The sequence below is a fragment of the Phaseolus vulgaris genome, chromosome 3, assembly GCF_051622355.1.
Source record: "Phaseolus vulgaris cultivar YP4 chromosome 3, ASM5162235v1, whole genome shotgun sequence".
NCBI classification, from domain to species: Eukaryota; Viridiplantae; Streptophyta; class Magnoliopsida; order Fabales; family Fabaceae; genus Phaseolus; species Phaseolus vulgaris.
Genome location: NC_143500.1, coordinates 43,867,895 through 43,885,548, shown reverse-complemented (window position 1 = coordinate 43,885,548; position 17,654 = coordinate 43,867,895). Strand labels below are relative to the sequence as shown.

The following is a 17,654-nucleotide window of genomic DNA, read 5'->3' as shown; positions in this document are numbered from 1 at the left end:
AATCTTAAAACTTTAAAATAAAAAATATTATCTTAAAAAATAGATATTTTGAACAATACTGTAGAAAAATATATATGTAAAAAAATAAAAGTTTAAAAAGATAATTATATTGAGGAATAATATTTTATAAAAATAAATACATTAAAAAATAATAATTTAGTAAAATAATTATATTAAGAAATAATTATTTAAAAAATATATATTTAAAAAAATAATTATTTAGAAAAGTAATTATTTTAAGAACTAATTAATTAGACAATTCAAAATGTGAAAATTTAATTTGTTAGAAAATTAAATATTTAGAGAACTTCTTATTTAGTTTTGTATTGAATTAAAAAATGCAATATTAATAGCTATTCATTTATAAATAAAATACATATATTAAGTAGAAGTAAGAAAATTTAAAAACAAATCTTATATTAGAATAAAAGTATTCTAAGTCAATTTTCAATATTATATTTATAAATATTTTAATTATTATATTTATTATTAAAAAATTAAAAGATTAAATAAAATAAAATATTTTCCACTATTTTTTTAAAAAAAATCTATGAAATTTTCACACCAAAATTTAAAAATAAATTATTTCAACATTTATAAATGTAAGTTTTGTTTAAAATTTATTTTATTTACATATTTTTCTAAATAATTATTGCTTAAAATATATCTTTTTAAGAACTCAAAATTATCTTCCTTCATTTTTTAAATAAAAAAGAAATCAAGTTTAGATGTAACTGATACTACAATAAAGTCTGCTAGTTCGGTAATTGTTTCACACAATACTATTGAGATAAATATTTGGCACAATAAACTATTAGAATTAAAGTGAGTTAACTTAACTCAAGTTCAAATCTAGTTAGATTAAAAGAAATTATAAATTTTTGTATGGGTCAAAATCAAATTCAATCTAATATAGAAGTCGTGATTTGTTCACGAGTTCGTAATAAAAAAAATAATAATAAAAACTCTCATGCAATCTAAGAATAATCCAACACAATTAATTAATAAAAGGGTGATTATATGTTGAGAAACATAGAAATGGACTTTAAGCCTAACTCAACCCCATAAAACCGGCTTATAAAGTTGAGGTTTGCACTCACTTATATACAATGAAAGGCTTTTATCTCTAGTCGATATGGGATCTCCAACATACTTCAATAAATTAATATTTTATTTATTTCTATTTTAATTTTTAATTTTTAATTCAAAATATTATTATATTATTATAAGTGTTTGTTTGGTGATGTTATTTACAACTCTAGAAAAGATGGGGTGCCAACAATTATTTTCTCCTTTCCAACTCTCCTTCTCTCCATTTATTTTCTCTCAAAATAAAAAATTTCTCAATTCATAGGTTTTTTTTCTTCTTCTTTTAGGGTTCTCGACTACTTTTTAAACTTAAGTAAACTAAAAATGAATCAGACCAAGAAGTTTCTTTTTACAACTCAAGAAAAGACTTTTCTACTTTCAGATTGCTCTTTCTCGCCCCAATAGTTAAAAACTCATCCACAACAATTTTTATGAAAAACTAGATACCACGTAAAAAATGTTAAAAAAAAGGTATATTTGTACAAGGTTGCTTAGATGTAATAGTTCGGTTTCATGGATAAGTATTAATAGTTCAAACTTTATATGTTGTTAAGATAAAAAAAATTAAGTGTCAACAAATAAAAAAACCATGATAAATATATAATTTTAAAGTAATTATTTCATAAAATCATTAATTTATCATAAGTATTATACTCAGTAACATTTTAAAAGTTGTTTATAGTTGTGCCCTTTAAAATATGGAGGGAGTGGGATAAATAATCATCTTCGCATCACGCTTGAAGATGAAAAAATGTGTACTCTGGAAAATATGATGTGGAGATGAAATCATATTTGCTAAGACCTACTTAGGCCAACATAAGTGGAAAAATTGCAAACATAATAAGAATTCTAAGTTTAAAACCCACTAAAAAAATAAGTATCTCAAACAAGTGGGTAACACTATTATCCTAGTTATAATTAGTTAAAAATTTTAGAAATTATTACTCAAGGTAGTTAAATAATAATATAAAAAAATCAAAGTCAGTTAGAGTAAGTATGCACATAAAGTATGATTTGTTAAAAAGAATAAAAAAAAAACAGGAATACACACACAATTATAATTTTTATCGTATTTTTTGTAAAATGATAATCAAAAGTAAAAGTGAAATCAAAGGAAGAAAATAATGTTTGTATACAAAAAACCAATGCATATCTACAAATGAATAGTAGAGCTTTGGACAAATATTCAGCATTTAAACTCTTGATTATTCATTCAATTTGATTTTATCCTACCACAGTCACGACCTGTTCTATATGATTGTTCCATTACTAGAATTCTCGCAAAACATGGACCTTTTCATACCAGACCTATCTAGCTAGTCATATGTAATCATGATCAAAAAGGTTCTCCAGTGACTTGGTTTTTCTGTTCCGAACTTTGCCTGTTTCCTTTAACAACTCCTCCAACCTTCTCTTCTCATCAGCAACATCAGGATTTGCTGTCCCAAGCTTTTCCTCCCTCATTACCACAATGTTTTCAAGAATTTCAATTGCCTCATCCAGCCTGAAATCAAATACAACGTCCTAATGCATGAAGAAAATGACTTGATTATGGTAGTACCTAGTAATATGCAGTATCAAACAACTTGCTACCCTACTTAGCAGAATGCCACAATAACTAGAAAGTGCTGCAGAAACTCTGGTAATGAAAGAAGATTTCAAATTTTAATTGTATAACCAAAAAAGAAAAGGAAGAGAGTGGGTGGATACCTTCCAATTGCATCATACGTGCCAGCAAGATTGCCAGATACTCCTAGTGTTTCTGTGTGATAGGGTCCATTCTCTTGTTCCAAAATGACCCTTGCTTCTTCAAATAATTCTGCAGCCTCATCCAGGGAATGGAGTTGCACACAAGCAAGTCCCATTTGATTAAGAACAGTACCAAAGAAGGCTGATTTCTTTTCTCCAGTAGCACGAAGCTTGGACACGGCGTTCTTGAGAGTGTTATAAGATTCTGTGTAGTTTTTCAACACATAGTACATGACCCCCATCTGAGCTTCAATTCCTGCTATTGTGTTCATCTGACCAGGAACATCATTAAGTATGGTTAGCGCCTCCTGAAGTAACTTAAGTGCCTCTTCTAGCTCATTCATTGACTCGTAGATGGCCGAGACATTCATTAAACCGCTTGCAGTCTCTTCTGGAGGGACCCCAGGCATGGGATTCTCATAGATTTTAAGTGCATCCCCGCAATATGATTTTGACTCCCTAATCTTCCATGTCCTACAATACAAGTTAGCCAAACGTACAAAAACTGATCCCACTGCAGGATTGTTCTCACCTTTGTGGATCTTGAAAACTTTCAATGCTCTCTTATACGCAAAGATGGCCTCATCATATCTAGCCAAGGATACGAATGTATCTCCAATGTTGCAGTCAACAGATGCCACTTCCACTTCTTGTCCATTTGCTACCATTGCCATGCTGGCCAAGACAAGATGCTCTAGGGCTGCTTCATGTTTACCATCTGCTTCACATATAAGTCCCATTAGCCTCCTATCAGCTGCCTCTTCAAGAGATGAGGGTGAACCATTTGCTCTGTGGATATCAAGGGCAATTTGGCACATCCTCTCTGCCTCCTCAAATTGTAAAGCTTGAAAGTTAGCCTCAGCCACATACCTACAGGTTTCACCAACTCTTGGGTCTGTTTCTCCCAAAACCTTCCTTTGAACTTCTAACCCTGCAGTGTAGCACTTAATTGACTTCTCCAGCTGGCCCAACATAGCATAAATGTCTCCTAGATGCATGTGACCAGCAAATTTAGCAATGGCGTGCTGTTGGCCTTCCTCAATCACAGGAATCTCAATTGAGCGCTTTACTATCGGAATTGCTTCATTGAAATCGCCCAAAGTGCAATATATTACTGCAGTAACATGTAAACACATGGCCAAATCCAAACTTGGTCTCCCATAAGCAGCAGTTCTCTCGAACAATTTCTTTGCTTGAAGGGCTAATTCAAGAGCTCTCTTCGGATTATTTCCTGATGAAATCATGTCCCTTGCTTGGTTTAGTAAGGCATGTCCCAGTTCAGGCCTATCCAATGCTGGTCCAGAGAAAATATCAATTTGACCTTGTGACATTGATCTTCCACCAACAGTTTTTTTCACACGGGGTATACCTGTGGTTTGTTTTCTCAAAGGGCTGTCATTCTTCCTATCAACAGGAGGCTTTGCAGGAGGGCCTTTTCCTATTGTTCTTGACTTTGATGGACTTTCTGGGAACAATTGTGATTGTGATGCTTTCTTTGGCTTTTGTGTCTCACCACCCACCTTGTCTAGCTTCTTATCATTGGACAAACTACTCATTGCGGAAGAAGCTTCGCTGCTAGAATTCTCCTGTTTCTTCTCCACTTCATCTTTCACTATCTCCACCTCTCTCTTCTGCCGTCCGAATAGATAGAACAATTTTGAATAGGATCTAGACTCACTGCCATCGGATCCAAAACTTCGACCTGAGGATGATTGACCAGAGCTCTGCATGTTACAAACATTTCCATGAAGCTGTTGAATTGAGGGGTTGTCAACCACCCTCTCAACACCAAAAGCTGGACCAATACTTTGCCGTCTTTGTAGACTCAAGGAACTCTTTTGAGTTGAGCTTCCCTTAAAGGGTGACGTGTAGCCAAACCTATTCATTACATTTACTCCCCTTTCATCATTAACTCCCATATTTGATTCCCTAGGAACCGGAATCACTGGGACAACCAATATGAAACACAAAAATACATAAAATGAACCCTTATTCATGTATAAAAAAAACAAACATTATCAATAAAAATCAAATGTTATAACCGGAACTCATGCAAATCAATAAAGAATGCACTTGAAGCCATGTCAAAGAGAAAGGAAATCCTAACGACAAGATCGGAGACATATGTTGATGTGTCAACATGGTTATCGGTTATCATGCAAAGGAAATGCATGAAACTAATGTTACTGACCAGATTCCCATTTCATAACAAATAATTCTGACAATACACAATAACCAAGCTGTCACGATTAATTATAAAAACACAAAATCCATAATCAATGATGTAGCAGAACCAAATTAAAAAGTCAGAAAACCAACATAAAGCGAATACATATTTTACATATTGTGTATTCTCATCTTGGTATTCAAACATGGAAGCTATACCTTAAAAATGGGGCCAAAACAATGAGAGGGTATAATTATATACCCTCAGAATTGGAAAAATTCCAATTCTTTTGGTGAGAATGAAACGTAAACTATACAAAGAAGAGAAAAAAAAATGAAGAAAAGAGAAGGTTTCACTTTCTGAATAACAAGATTTGAAGGGAAAAAAGGGTTTTGGTTGTGCGGGAGCTGGAATGGAATGTCGAGACAGTTCTTCCCAAACCAACCAACCGCGCGCAACCGTAACTGACATTGGTCTTTTTCTTTGTTTTTTTCGAATTCGTTAAAGCACTCTACGATGCCACGTGGCAACCCCATTTTCCAAACTGGAGTAAGGACGATTGAACCCCTAAAAATCTTGTGCAATAGCAATTTTGGTAACTGGACGGAGCAGAGTCTCCTTCGCATCTACCAGAGATTTGTTCATTCTTTCACACCATCTTTTTCATTCATTTTGTGTAATGAGATCTAAATTCTTATTAAATGCTTCTGCAAAAATGTTTTGCATTGACAACTTAAATAAATTAAAAAAAATTATATTTTATTTTAATTATTAACATTTTAATAATAAGTAGTTTTGAATATAAAAGAAGTTAATTTAAGCCAATTCATCCCTAGTTATGAAATTTATTTATTCGCAACTTAATGTGTCTTTTAATATTTGGTTGAAATATAAATATAAGTCAGTGTTGATTACTGATTTAAAAAAATTACCAGCATGATTGGAAACCTCCTCCTCCTAAGATATATATATATATATATATATATATATATATATATTTTTATTTTTTTTTTATTTTTTTATTTTTTTTTTATTTTTTGTTTGTTTGAGACATAATGAAATGAAATTAAAGACGATTCAGGATTTTAAAATGGAACTATAATGTAATTATAACACTTACTTTTTTTCTTAATACACAAAGAGAAAAATAGAAATTTTACTATGGTGAACTATGAAAATATTAAAGGAAACGTCAAAAAATCTATATAGAACGTTAATAAATGTTTCCAAAAACTAGATAGCTGCATTGTGACTTCATCATTAGACAACCATAATTTCCCATATATTGGTAAGAAATTCCCTAAATCAACAATGCAAATGTTAACTCCCAATTCACAGTTACATCATATAATACATTTTAATAATTAATAGTGCATCAAAGGTGACACAACCATCTATAGCTCTTGAATATTGTACACACATGAAACATAACCAATAATTATAAGTCATTAGCATTTTTCCAGTGAAAGTTTTGAATCGAAAGAATTGAAAAGAGATGAAACTTGCGAATTTCTTCATCCGTAATTGAAACTATCTTTTTAATTGTAGAGTGATAGATTTGGACTCGATCATATAATAAGTGGATCGTTACTCGATCTTTAATTTCAAAAAACATTGTCGTAAATTAAGTATTTCGTAATTAATTAGTTTTAATCCGTCTTGATGGTTCAATGAAGACAAAATTAGAAAAGATACATCAAAGTTGGTCAATATATACCAAAAGAAACATCAAAAAAAGGATCATCTAATACATACGGATACATGATACACTTATTTTTGACCACTTTGAATATTTTAAGTCAAATATATCTTAGATGATGACTAATGATGAATTACACATGCAAATAAATAAGTCGTGATAGTAAAGTGAAAAACTTAATCAATTTATCAAATAGATATAAAACTTTATTATGCAACCAAATCAATGAAAGAAGTTTCAGTAGAACCCTTTAGTGAATGATTTTGAAGTCCAAGTACACTAATTAAGACTGGATGTTAAACATTAGATAACCAATGTTTTAACAGAGACTGACATGAATAAGTTCCAAATTCCAAGTATAAAAATAAACTTGCAATTTTTCCTAACAATTATTTGATTAAAAAAATATTATATATTGACTTAGTTTCATTCATAATATTTATTTAAAAAATATTTTAATATTATGTTAACATTATCTATAATAACATTTATTTAAAACATATTAATACTATTTTATGTTAAATCTATCTATAATAACACATTTAGTAAATATAATTAAGAAAATGCTATTAAATCATTAAATGTGTAGTACCTAATTTATTACCATACTCATAAATTATAACCTATATATCTCTCGTAAAAAAAGACTTTATGGAGAGACCAATCTATCTCAAATCTGTAGTTAGTTGCACTATCCATATACTCATTTATGGGAAGGAAATGTGTGGCACATTGGGTGAGGCTGGTGAAGCTAATATCTAGAGTCTCCGTGTGCAGTAACAGACATAACCGATGTAATTGCTGAATCATAGTCTAAATTATGCATGTCAATATGAAAACTACAATTAATATATTAAGGTAGCTAAATTCCTTTTACATGAGCATCATATTACAAAGATGATAAAACTTTACTCCATTGGAGGATAATTGTTGAAGCATTGTCCAGTGTTTATGACGATATACAAAACAAGAAGCCTCTCAACGATCAGCATTTATGTAGCAGAGTTTTAATTAGTGTTCACTTTCTGACAATCTTTGTACTAGAGTTCGAAGATGAACACACGTCCAAGAAAGAGTGTCCCACTTGTGTGTTAGTGGCAGATAGTGTCTCATCTCACGTTATGTCGTGCATTCTTCGTCGGTGCCTTGAAAATGTGAAGGATTGTAGACTCATATGTGGGTGTAACCATGTCAAATAAACAACAGGTTACAAGTTACTTATTTTAGATTTCAGCAAATAAAATAAAAACACAAAACAATAATAAATGACAGCTGTGGGATTTGAACCCACGCCCTTTCGGACCAGAGCCTAAATCTGGCGCCTTAGACCACTCGGCCAAACTGTCTTTATATAAACATTTTCATCATTACTAAAACTAAACATATAAATAATATTTATCTACCATATGTAAAAAAAACAGGAAAGTTAATCATATAAAACAAAAATGTTTACTTTACACTTGGGAGTCAAAGCCTTGTACACTTGGGAGTCAAAGCCTTGGTTACTTATTTCATATGCAAAGATGTTTGGTTTTAATTTATATTGGTAATTATTTTTTACATTTATCAATTAATGAAAAGTTATATAAAGTATAACTGTAAAATAATTATTATAAAATTAATAAGTTTTTTTTTATATATGATCATTTCTAATTGATTAATAACGTATATAATTAATCAACTAATATTTTACTTATGTGCTATTTATTCAAGAATGTTTTGGGAAATGTAATTTATTTCCTGTTCGCTGTCATCAAAACAATTATAGGAATACTTTTTATAAAAATATTTTTTATTAGTTGTGTAAAGTTATTAAGTAATATTTTATACATTAAATAATGATCTAAATTTCTATATAATAATACGTGTATTTATATTTTAACTCAATCAACACATCTATGTAAAATAATTCTAATAGAGTTTCTCAAAGAAATTAGAGAATAGTAATGTACTGATTTTTAAAACTATAATAAGTCTATAACGCTTTGGTTCTAGTCTATAAGAAAGAATGATGAAATTGGAATATAATTAACCCTAAAAAACTTCGCATGTACACATACAATACAAGGAATGAAAGAGTAAATTCAATACAGATTTTGTGGCTGCTTTTATAGTAAAATAGTAATTAAATTTGAACGTATTGGTCGGTAGTTGGTTTGGTAAGAATATGGAAGAGGATTATAGTTATAAATTAAACATATAAACATAGTTTTGGTTCGTGGGATTTAATACAATTGATGTGACATTAATGGAAAGAGAATGTTAAGGTTTGGAAGAAGCAGATATATTGGGAGTAGAATTACATTTTGGTAAGCATCTGAGAATAAGATTATTAGGACGTGGTTTGTAAGTGGTTAGAAATTGTGGATCCTCCTCAAGTGCTTCACTGTAGCTCTCCAAAATTGCAACTATCTCATCAAAATGTGGTCGTTTATCTGGATTGCTTGACCAGCATCTGTTTATGATATGACTAAATGCGCGTGGACACTCGCATGGTAACGGAGGCCTTTCATTCTGCATCAAATTCAAACATTTCACTCACCACAAAAAAATATTTCAACACCAAATATGTGTTCAATGTATAAAATCACATCTGTGTGTTCAATAATATGAAGCTAATGGATATGGTGTGGCATGTGGAGCCTTATATTGGTCCAAAATGTATAGTTGATCGGATCTGTAACTTGATTTTGGTACATCGTGTTGATGTTCTGTGCATGTGGGTGAAAGGGCAGAGGTGGTACTAATGATTGAGTATGATAAATTTTGGTAGCAGATACCGAATCTTGAATGTTGTAAAGATTAATGGAGAAGCCTCTACCTTTTGGGTATTATAATATTGTTGATGAGGTGTATGATAAACACAGGCACATGCTCTGTAAAGTTCATATCATCATATCCAGAAGGATTCGGGACATATGAAAAAGTCCCTACTCAGATTACTCTAGGTAGTAGAATTCAACATCTAAACATGCCATTAGTTATACCTTAATTATTTTCACTCCTTCTTATCCAAGTATATGGAAATAAAAATATGACCATGAAAATACAATACACAAGAATAATGTGTAAATACAGCACCTTGTGAGTCACTGCATATGCTGCCTGCTCTGGTGCCATGTTGTCAAATGGGGTCAATCCTGTTAGGATTTCCCATAGAACTATGGCGAAACTATAGACATCTACTTTTTTTGTGTGACGCTTTTCTTTGATCATTTCAGGTGCCATCCAACGGTATGTTCCAGTGAATCCCTTTGCACTACCAGTCTGAGATTCCAAGCATGAGATCCCAAAATCTGCTACTTTTACGCACAAATCTTCCCCCAACAGCAGATTTTCTGATTTGAGATCCCTGTGAAGTATACCCTGAGAATGAAGATATTGCATTCCCCGAGCAATGTCTAAGGCTAATTTCAGAACAAGGTTGTGAGGAACTGAATGTGGTCCTTCCTGAATCAAGTATTTTCTCAAGGAACCCCCAGACAAATATTCAGTAATAATACAGAAGACGGGAGGTTTCTTGCAAGCTGCAACAAACTGCACAACAAATGAATATCGTGTTTAGTTTCTTTATTATATTCAGCAGTTGCAAGCTTTACACATAAAGCCTTGTCTTCTCTGTTAAAAAAGTAACTCTGATATTAGCCTACCACTCCTGTAATAGGCTACAATGCCACATATCTACTTCAAAGAAAATGAATTCACCGGCTAAAACACCTTTTCCTCACCACATGCAGTAAAATCATATTTTCTCCATAATTCCCTTTTGCTAATAATTGGTTCAATTTTTCAGCAAACTTCGCATTACACCTAAAGTCTTCAGATGAAGACACGACACCCTTGGTATTCAAATCACTTGTCCCCATATATCCCTCCAATTAAAAAACTAACATTTGAACAACAACAACCAGAAAAAACACACACTAACAACCTGAGAGAAGGTGAATGACGTGTCATTTTTCTATTAGCAAGAAAGAGAAGGAGTACCAGTGTACCAGCATATGATAGAGTGCGTTAGGAGTAGACACGGTTCTATATTTCTATAACCATATCTCGCAACACTTGCACCTCTGAGGCATACAAAAGGGTGGTGAGGGAGGGAATAATAGTAGTGATGAAAGGACGTTAAGAGTGAGGATGAAAGTTAGTATGTTCCATGCAGAAATAGAGATAAAAAGGGTCGAAGAAAGATAACTCACGGTAATGATATTTGGATGGCGCAATCGAAAGAGCAAAGCAACCTCAGAAGTGAATTGCTTCTCTAGCTGAACAGCCAAGTCCTCATCCTCCTCCGGTTGACTCACCAGCTTGATTGCAACATCCATGTGCTTGTAGATGCCTCTGTAGATCCTGCTATGCCTGCCAGAAGCAAACTTGGAGCCAATGAACAACTGAGACAGATCAGCACTCCATTCTTCTTCAGCCTCTCCCTTTATGGCTGCCCCTGAAGAAATCAAATACTTGGACCATGACACTGCTCGCTTGTATTCCCCAAGTGAAAGCCTTCTCCCTGATCTCACGTTGTTAGAAATTTCTTTAAACCAGTACAAGTTCTTCATGCTTCCCGCTTAACCCTTATGGGAACCCAATGCAGATTCCAAAAGTTAGTCCAAAGTTATTGTTTTTGAAAATAGTGAGGAATACCCAGTTTGGACAAACTTGTTTTTCATAGCTAACTAATTCCCTACGCTACCTACATTTTGAATGATTATGAGCATTTATGCAGATGGAAAAAAGGAGAAGAAATAAAAAGAGGTGAATAGGGATGAGGGTTGTTGGTTGGTAAAGAAGGGAAGAAATGAAATGAGAGAAGATGAAAGGAAAAAGGGTGAGAGAGAGGTTGAAGTTGAGTTGAGGAGGGTGTTGCAGTGAAAGAAGAGGGAGTGACATTAGCATCTACGTTCCTAACGTGGGAAGATATAGTTGTGAGGAGACAAACGGGGACAGTTTGATGATGACCCCTACCTCACCCCTTTCCAATTCTTTTTTGTTTCCACTTTCAACCTATGTTTCCCACCGCATTATCACCACTGCCATTCATTCGCTAACCTTCAATTTATTTCTCACACTCCTCTTCCCTTCCATTTATTGCTTTCTTTGTTTTCTAGCCCCCAGCATGTGCTATGTGCCAGCCCTTGCATTTCCATCACTCTCATTCCAAGTACTTCTTTCTTTTTACCCTATCATTCATTTCTCTTCCCTCTTCCCTCTTCACTACCCAACCAACCTTACCAAATCTAAACTCAAATAATAACCTAAATACACTCACACATAAACTACTCTCTATCTTATTAAATCCATTTAAGTTTTTTTCACAATCATAATTCTTTTTTTTATAAAAAACTTTCATGTTAGGCATCACTATGCTACTTCACTATGCTACTTGACATCTCAGTTAGGCCAACACCTTAACTAACAACAATTATTTGTCATCACCAAAAAAAGTATTATTAAAAAAAGAAAAAAAAAATACGGAGAACTAGACCAAAACTCATATGTTAACAAAAACGATACATAAGTAGACTATACCTATTAATAAAAAATTATAAGAACAGACTGGTGTGGAAAGTGGAAGCCTATTATACCAATGAAAATCATTTTCTATGAATAAATCCTAAATTAGTCAATTTATCAGCACAAACATTTCTTTCACTAATCATAAATTAAAAGCACATCAATTTATAATTGTAATTTAATAGAATTTAAAATTATCCATTTCAAAAAAAATATTTCTCAGCGTAGTTATAATATGATATGATTATCAGCGTATAATACTCAATCCGTTAACTTAATGTGAGATTCATTTTTCTAAAGATATGTATTATCAATAACAAATAATAATAACAAAATATAATCCTAAGCATTCAATCATTTCTTTCTTCTCCACATCCTCTTTGGATAAGGTTACACAATTGTCGTATTTTATCTTTTCCATATTATGAACCCCTATATTTAGTGTTTATTGCCTAATTGACTGTTATTTATGTTTTTACCATTAAAACCATTAAGAATTGGTGGTGAAAGTTTTTCTATTCATAATTGTGACAACAATTTTATCTTCAATAAAAATACATATAATCTATAGAATTTACAATTAAATTAAATAAATTATTTAATTGTCAATTAAAAATGAATAATTAATTATCACTGAATATAAAATTAAAAAAATAAAGGTAATCTATCTGCATAAATATAAAAGATGTAATACATTATTTCCTTAACATGTCTAAACTTCCACCTAATGTAGATCTCATCTATAAAAGGGGTCCTAAATTAAAATAGTAGCATAATCAAATATTTTTAATTATGAAATTGTGAATTATTTTTAACTTTTTCTAGCTTTTTCTCTATTTTTCTTTGTGGATCTTTACAACATTACTTTTTAAAATGGTCTTAAATTATGAATTTTTTTAATTAGTTTTAGCTTTGTCCTTTTTTTTTCTTTAGTGAATCTTTACAAAATTGTTTCTAAAAAATATTTGAATTGATTAAGACGAATAAATTTTTAAAACTTATTTTTAGTTCCTCAATTTCTTAAAAATGTAAGACTCACTACAAGAAAATCATGAAATAGAAACCAATTTTTAGAAATCAAAATAATTAGTTGCAATAGTAACTAAATTAGAGATCATTTTATAAACTAAAAAGAAAATTGGTTTCTAAATTAGTTTATATTATTGTTAAATAGTTTCTAAATTGGTATCTAATTAGCAACAAAGATTTTAACTACCAATTATTTAGTTTCTAAATTTGGTCTCTAATTTATATATGTGGTCTTGATTTTCCATTAATATGAATATGTTTATTTACTTTAATTCTTGATCACTAGGCATGACATTGGGGTGGAGTGGATTTTTTCTCTCATCTCCCATTTTTAATTTTATTCATCATTCTTGTTTTCAAATTATGCTAGACCTAAAAATTGGATTCTTATACTATTTTCATTGGGGTTTAAATTTCTCTACCCTCACCCCATACCACACCCGTCATCAGATGATTTAACGAAACTGAGATTCAAAAGATTCATAAAGAAAGCAAAACATTCAATTAAAAAAAGCGAAACTCTGGTTGGTTAGAACATTTGAAGAGGGTAATTAGTTTTTTTTTTATAATTTGAAATACTTTATAATAAAACATGTTGTTTAAATAAATAAAAAATAAAATTCTATAATTTTATTAGAGTAATTGGTTTACTTGAAATTAAATAACTTCAAATTCCACTTTTAAGGTAAGAATATTTGAAAAAATTTATATTCTTAATTTAAATTGGCTTTTATAATTTGGGTGGACTTAAATCAATTTCAATCAACTCAATTTAACTTGATATAGCCTTGATTGATGTCTCAGCTGCACACAGACTCAAGTTGACTTGATTTGTCTTAATCTCATTTGGTCCCAACTCAGACCTAGATTTGACCCAAGCTAGACCTAATTGAACTTAACTCGATATGGGTCTAACCAAACTCGGTTGAACGTGATTTTTCTCTCACTTGGCTTGAGTTGCAACTTGGCTCAACTTGGTTTTGATCAGACTAGAATTGACATAGGCCTAGCCCAACTCGATTGAACATAGATCGGCCTTGCCTCAAATGAACGTGGATCTGCCCCAACTCAGTTGAATGTGGCTTACCTTTACTTGACTTGATCTTGGCTTGACCTGATCTTGATCAGACTAGGACCGACCTGGGCCTAGCCCAACTCGGTTAAACGTGGATCGACTCTTATTCAAATGAATGTGGATCCACCCCGACTAGACTGAATGTACATTACTCAACCTGTGCTCAAACCAACTTGACTTGACCTGGACTCCAACCGAATTAGCTCAACCTAAGTTTGGGCTGACTTTACTCGATCTAAGCATTGACTTGACTCGACATGAGCTCGAGTTGACATGGATTGACTCTAACTCAAATTGATTTGGTTTGACCTCACATGAGTCTAACCCGGTGCTATTATCTTACTTGTATTTGACCCAATCTAACATTTCATAACTTGAAAATAATATCGTTTAATATAAATTAAGAAAAAAATTTGCAAATATAAAATGAAAAAAATCTTAAAGAAATTTGACTAAAAATAACATCAATCAACATCTGCTACAAAAATTATTAATATTGATATTTTTTAATCTTTAATAATTATTTAATATTTTAATAATTTTTGAATTTGATGGTAATTAAATGCTTTATTAAAAAAAATTACTAAATTTGAATTGTCTTATTTAAATAAAATATTTTAAAATAACATCAGTTAAAATTTGAAGTATTTGAATATTTTAGAAATTATGAAATTCAGGTAAAGTTTTATAAAATAGTTAATTTTTTTTTATCAGCAAAAGAAAACGAAAAGTGAAAAGGTATAAGGTTAAGGAGGACTACAATAATTGAAAAAAGAAAAGAAAAAAGAATTGATGTTGATCACAAAGAATTGAGATTTTTTTGTGAATGTTTTTATTTTATAAAAACTTATTTATTTTTAATCTTATAAATTGTTCATTTTTTGATACATTATTAAAAATGAATAAGAATTAAATTAAGAGAGTTATTTTTTTTATAGATAATGGAAAAATTGAATTATTGATATATGATAATAGTTAAGTTGTTATAAATAATTTATTAATAGAATCAAATTTTAAGATATGTTTGAAGTGTTTAGTTTTCATGCATTTTCGAAAAAAAAAATACTATTAATTGATTAAAACGTATTTTAAACATAAATTTTAGAGTAACTATTACTTTATTCTAGGTGTAAGAGATAGATGAGTATGCTTGATTTAGTTTAAGAGCTTTGAAATAAGATTTAACTTTTGATATAGCCATTGTTAATTTTTTTAAAAGGATAACACTTACAACACATTTCACTCAAAATCAAATATTGAATACATGTTGGAATAAAAGGAAATACACAGTCACTGACATAAAATCTTGACCTAGCATGAGAATGACAACACAGTTTAACTTGTCTTCCAAAATAAAACTAACCACGACATTTTGAGAGTGATGACACCTTTCTGTGCAACTAAAAACAATGGATTTATATATCATGCAAATGGGTCTATATATTAACAATAAGTCATAAATCACACTACCTAATGTAAAATCTATAATTTGAATTATGAGTAATCATATAAAGTTGACTAATTTAATTATTTTGTGAACAGTCATTTATTTTTATTTGTAAAAGATCAATTATAGCAGTGTTAAGTCAATAATTTTATCATATATGGTAAGACTCAAATATCATCCATAATAGATGATAGTATGAAAATTTATCCTATTAATAAATTATAATTAAAAGTACATTTTAATCTATATCATTGCTTTATTGATGATTTAGGTATAGGAGAGTAGACGTTTGTATGTAGTGAAAACAAATTACATATGCATTCTCACAAATAGATAAAGATATGAAATAAGTTGTGGACGGAGCAGGTTTAGGTTTAAAGTGCACATTTTGTTTTTCGAAGTTGTCTTTGATAGTGGATTTGAAAAAAATCATTTAATTTAATTTTATAAAATTAGTTTATAAAGTACAAGTTTATAAAATAAAAATAAATGTTATTAGAAAATAAAATTTAAGGTAAAAATGAATAAATTTAGGTTGTAGATAAAAAGTATAAATAAAATTTTAAAGAGTTAAATATGTTTTTCGTTAATATACTTTCATAGAAATTGATTTTCGTATATCTATTTTCACGCGAAATTGATTTTGATCTTTAGTCTAAACTTTAAACCTGTTGAATACTTGTAGTAAGAAAACTATTGAAATAAGTCATTATCAGTATCTGATTTTCAGTATTACAATATTATAACATTCACGTCAAGAATAAGTTAACATGAAATATTTTAATATTTACATTAGAAATTTGTTTATTATGTAAAAAAATATTGGTAAAAACTCATTTCAATAGTTTGTTAGTATAACTATATAAGAAGTTTAAAGTTTAGGATAGAGAAAAAAAAATCATTTTTGCCATAAAAAAAGAAATATATTTAAGTGAATTTGAAATAAGAAGATTAAGTGGGAAATGTAGAAATTTGTATCGGAGGCAATGGCGAATTGATTTTGCGATAAGATAGGCATTATTATTTGGCAGTTGATGGTGTTGTGGTGATTGGGAAGGAATGGGTTTTTGGCAGCGTTGGGTGAAAGTCACAATCAAAAAGGAGAGAAAAGCTCTGAACCAGTGACTGTGTCTCAGTTGTCTTCAATTTCTGTGCAACCTTGCTTCACCATCTTCCAACTTCTTTATTAGGGGCATTCTCGTCACTTCCTTCTTTCGGACAACCCGTATACAGTTATGGTCCTCTTCCGTATACGGTCTCCTCCTTTCACTTACATTTACTCTTTTCTTTCTCACTTTTTCCACTCATTCTTCTTATTTCAATCTTCCTTCACCTATTTCAATTTATTTATTTATTTATTATGAAACGGAAAATATAATATGATCAATTTTATTTAATATACAATTTTATTTGAGCCCTGTAAGATAAAGGTTTCATGCAATCTCCTCCAGTACCACGGAACAGTACCCCGGAAGATTAAAAAAAATTATGTATTTAAGATATTGGCTTTCTTTTAATACGGAAATCGAAAATTATAAGAAAAATCATCTGGGCCCACAATAATTAATGGAGGGATTGTCACGAGGACAATGGCACTGATTTTGAAAAGAAATTTAAAGACTGCCTACAAATGTTATCAAACTATCATTTTATACATTGTTGGACATTTTATATAGACTAAAAATAATATAATAAATATAAACTTTTTTTTATAAATTGTTTTTATAAGATTAAATTAAATATAAGCTAATTATTTAAAGTTTATGTTAATTAGGTTTATTGGATATTTGAACTATTTAAAAATATCAAATTTTATATTTAAGATATTAATTTATTAGCATGATAAATTTTGTACATCAATTAAAGATAATTAAATATATTGGAG

General features: G+C 30.4%; 2 protein-coding genes and 1 non-coding gene across 3 annotated transcripts; all 3 read right to left on the bottom strand.

Annotated features, from left to right (window-relative positions):
- Positions 1-2,203: 2,203 nt before the first annotated feature.
- On the bottom strand, positions 2,204-4,777 carry LOC137807860 (protein KINESIN LIGHT CHAIN-RELATED 3). The gene is made up of 2 exons (XM_068608691.2): positions 2,800-4,777; positions 2,204-2,593 (listed from the first exon to the last, which is right to left on the bottom strand). Exons 1-2 carry the CDS (start codon positions 4,755-4,757, stop codon positions 2,410-2,412), a joined length of 2,142 nt encoding a protein of 713 aa, XP_068464792.2. The 5' UTR covers positions 4,758-4,777; the 3' UTR covers positions 2,204-2,409.
- A 3,193-nt stretch (positions 4,778-7,970) lies between these two features.
- On the bottom strand, positions 7,971-8,050 carry TRNAL-UAG (transfer RNA leucine (anticodon UAG)). Its single transcript has one exon. It is a non-coding gene; the product is annotated as a tRNA-Leu (tRNA).
- An 809-nt stretch (positions 8,051-8,859) lies between these two features.
- LOC137807864 (serine/threonine/tyrosine-protein kinase HT1) lies at positions 8,860-11,599 on the bottom strand. Its single transcript, XM_068608697.2, has 3 exons — positions 10,904-11,599; positions 9,786-10,241; positions 8,860-9,218 (listed from the first exon to the last, which is right to left on the bottom strand). Exons 1-3 carry the CDS (start codon positions 11,261-11,263, stop codon positions 8,967-8,969), a joined length of 1,068 nt encoding a protein of 355 aa, XP_068464798.2. The 5' UTR covers positions 11,264-11,599; the 3' UTR covers positions 8,860-8,966.
- Between the last annotated feature and the right edge of the window lie 6,055 nt (positions 11,600-17,654).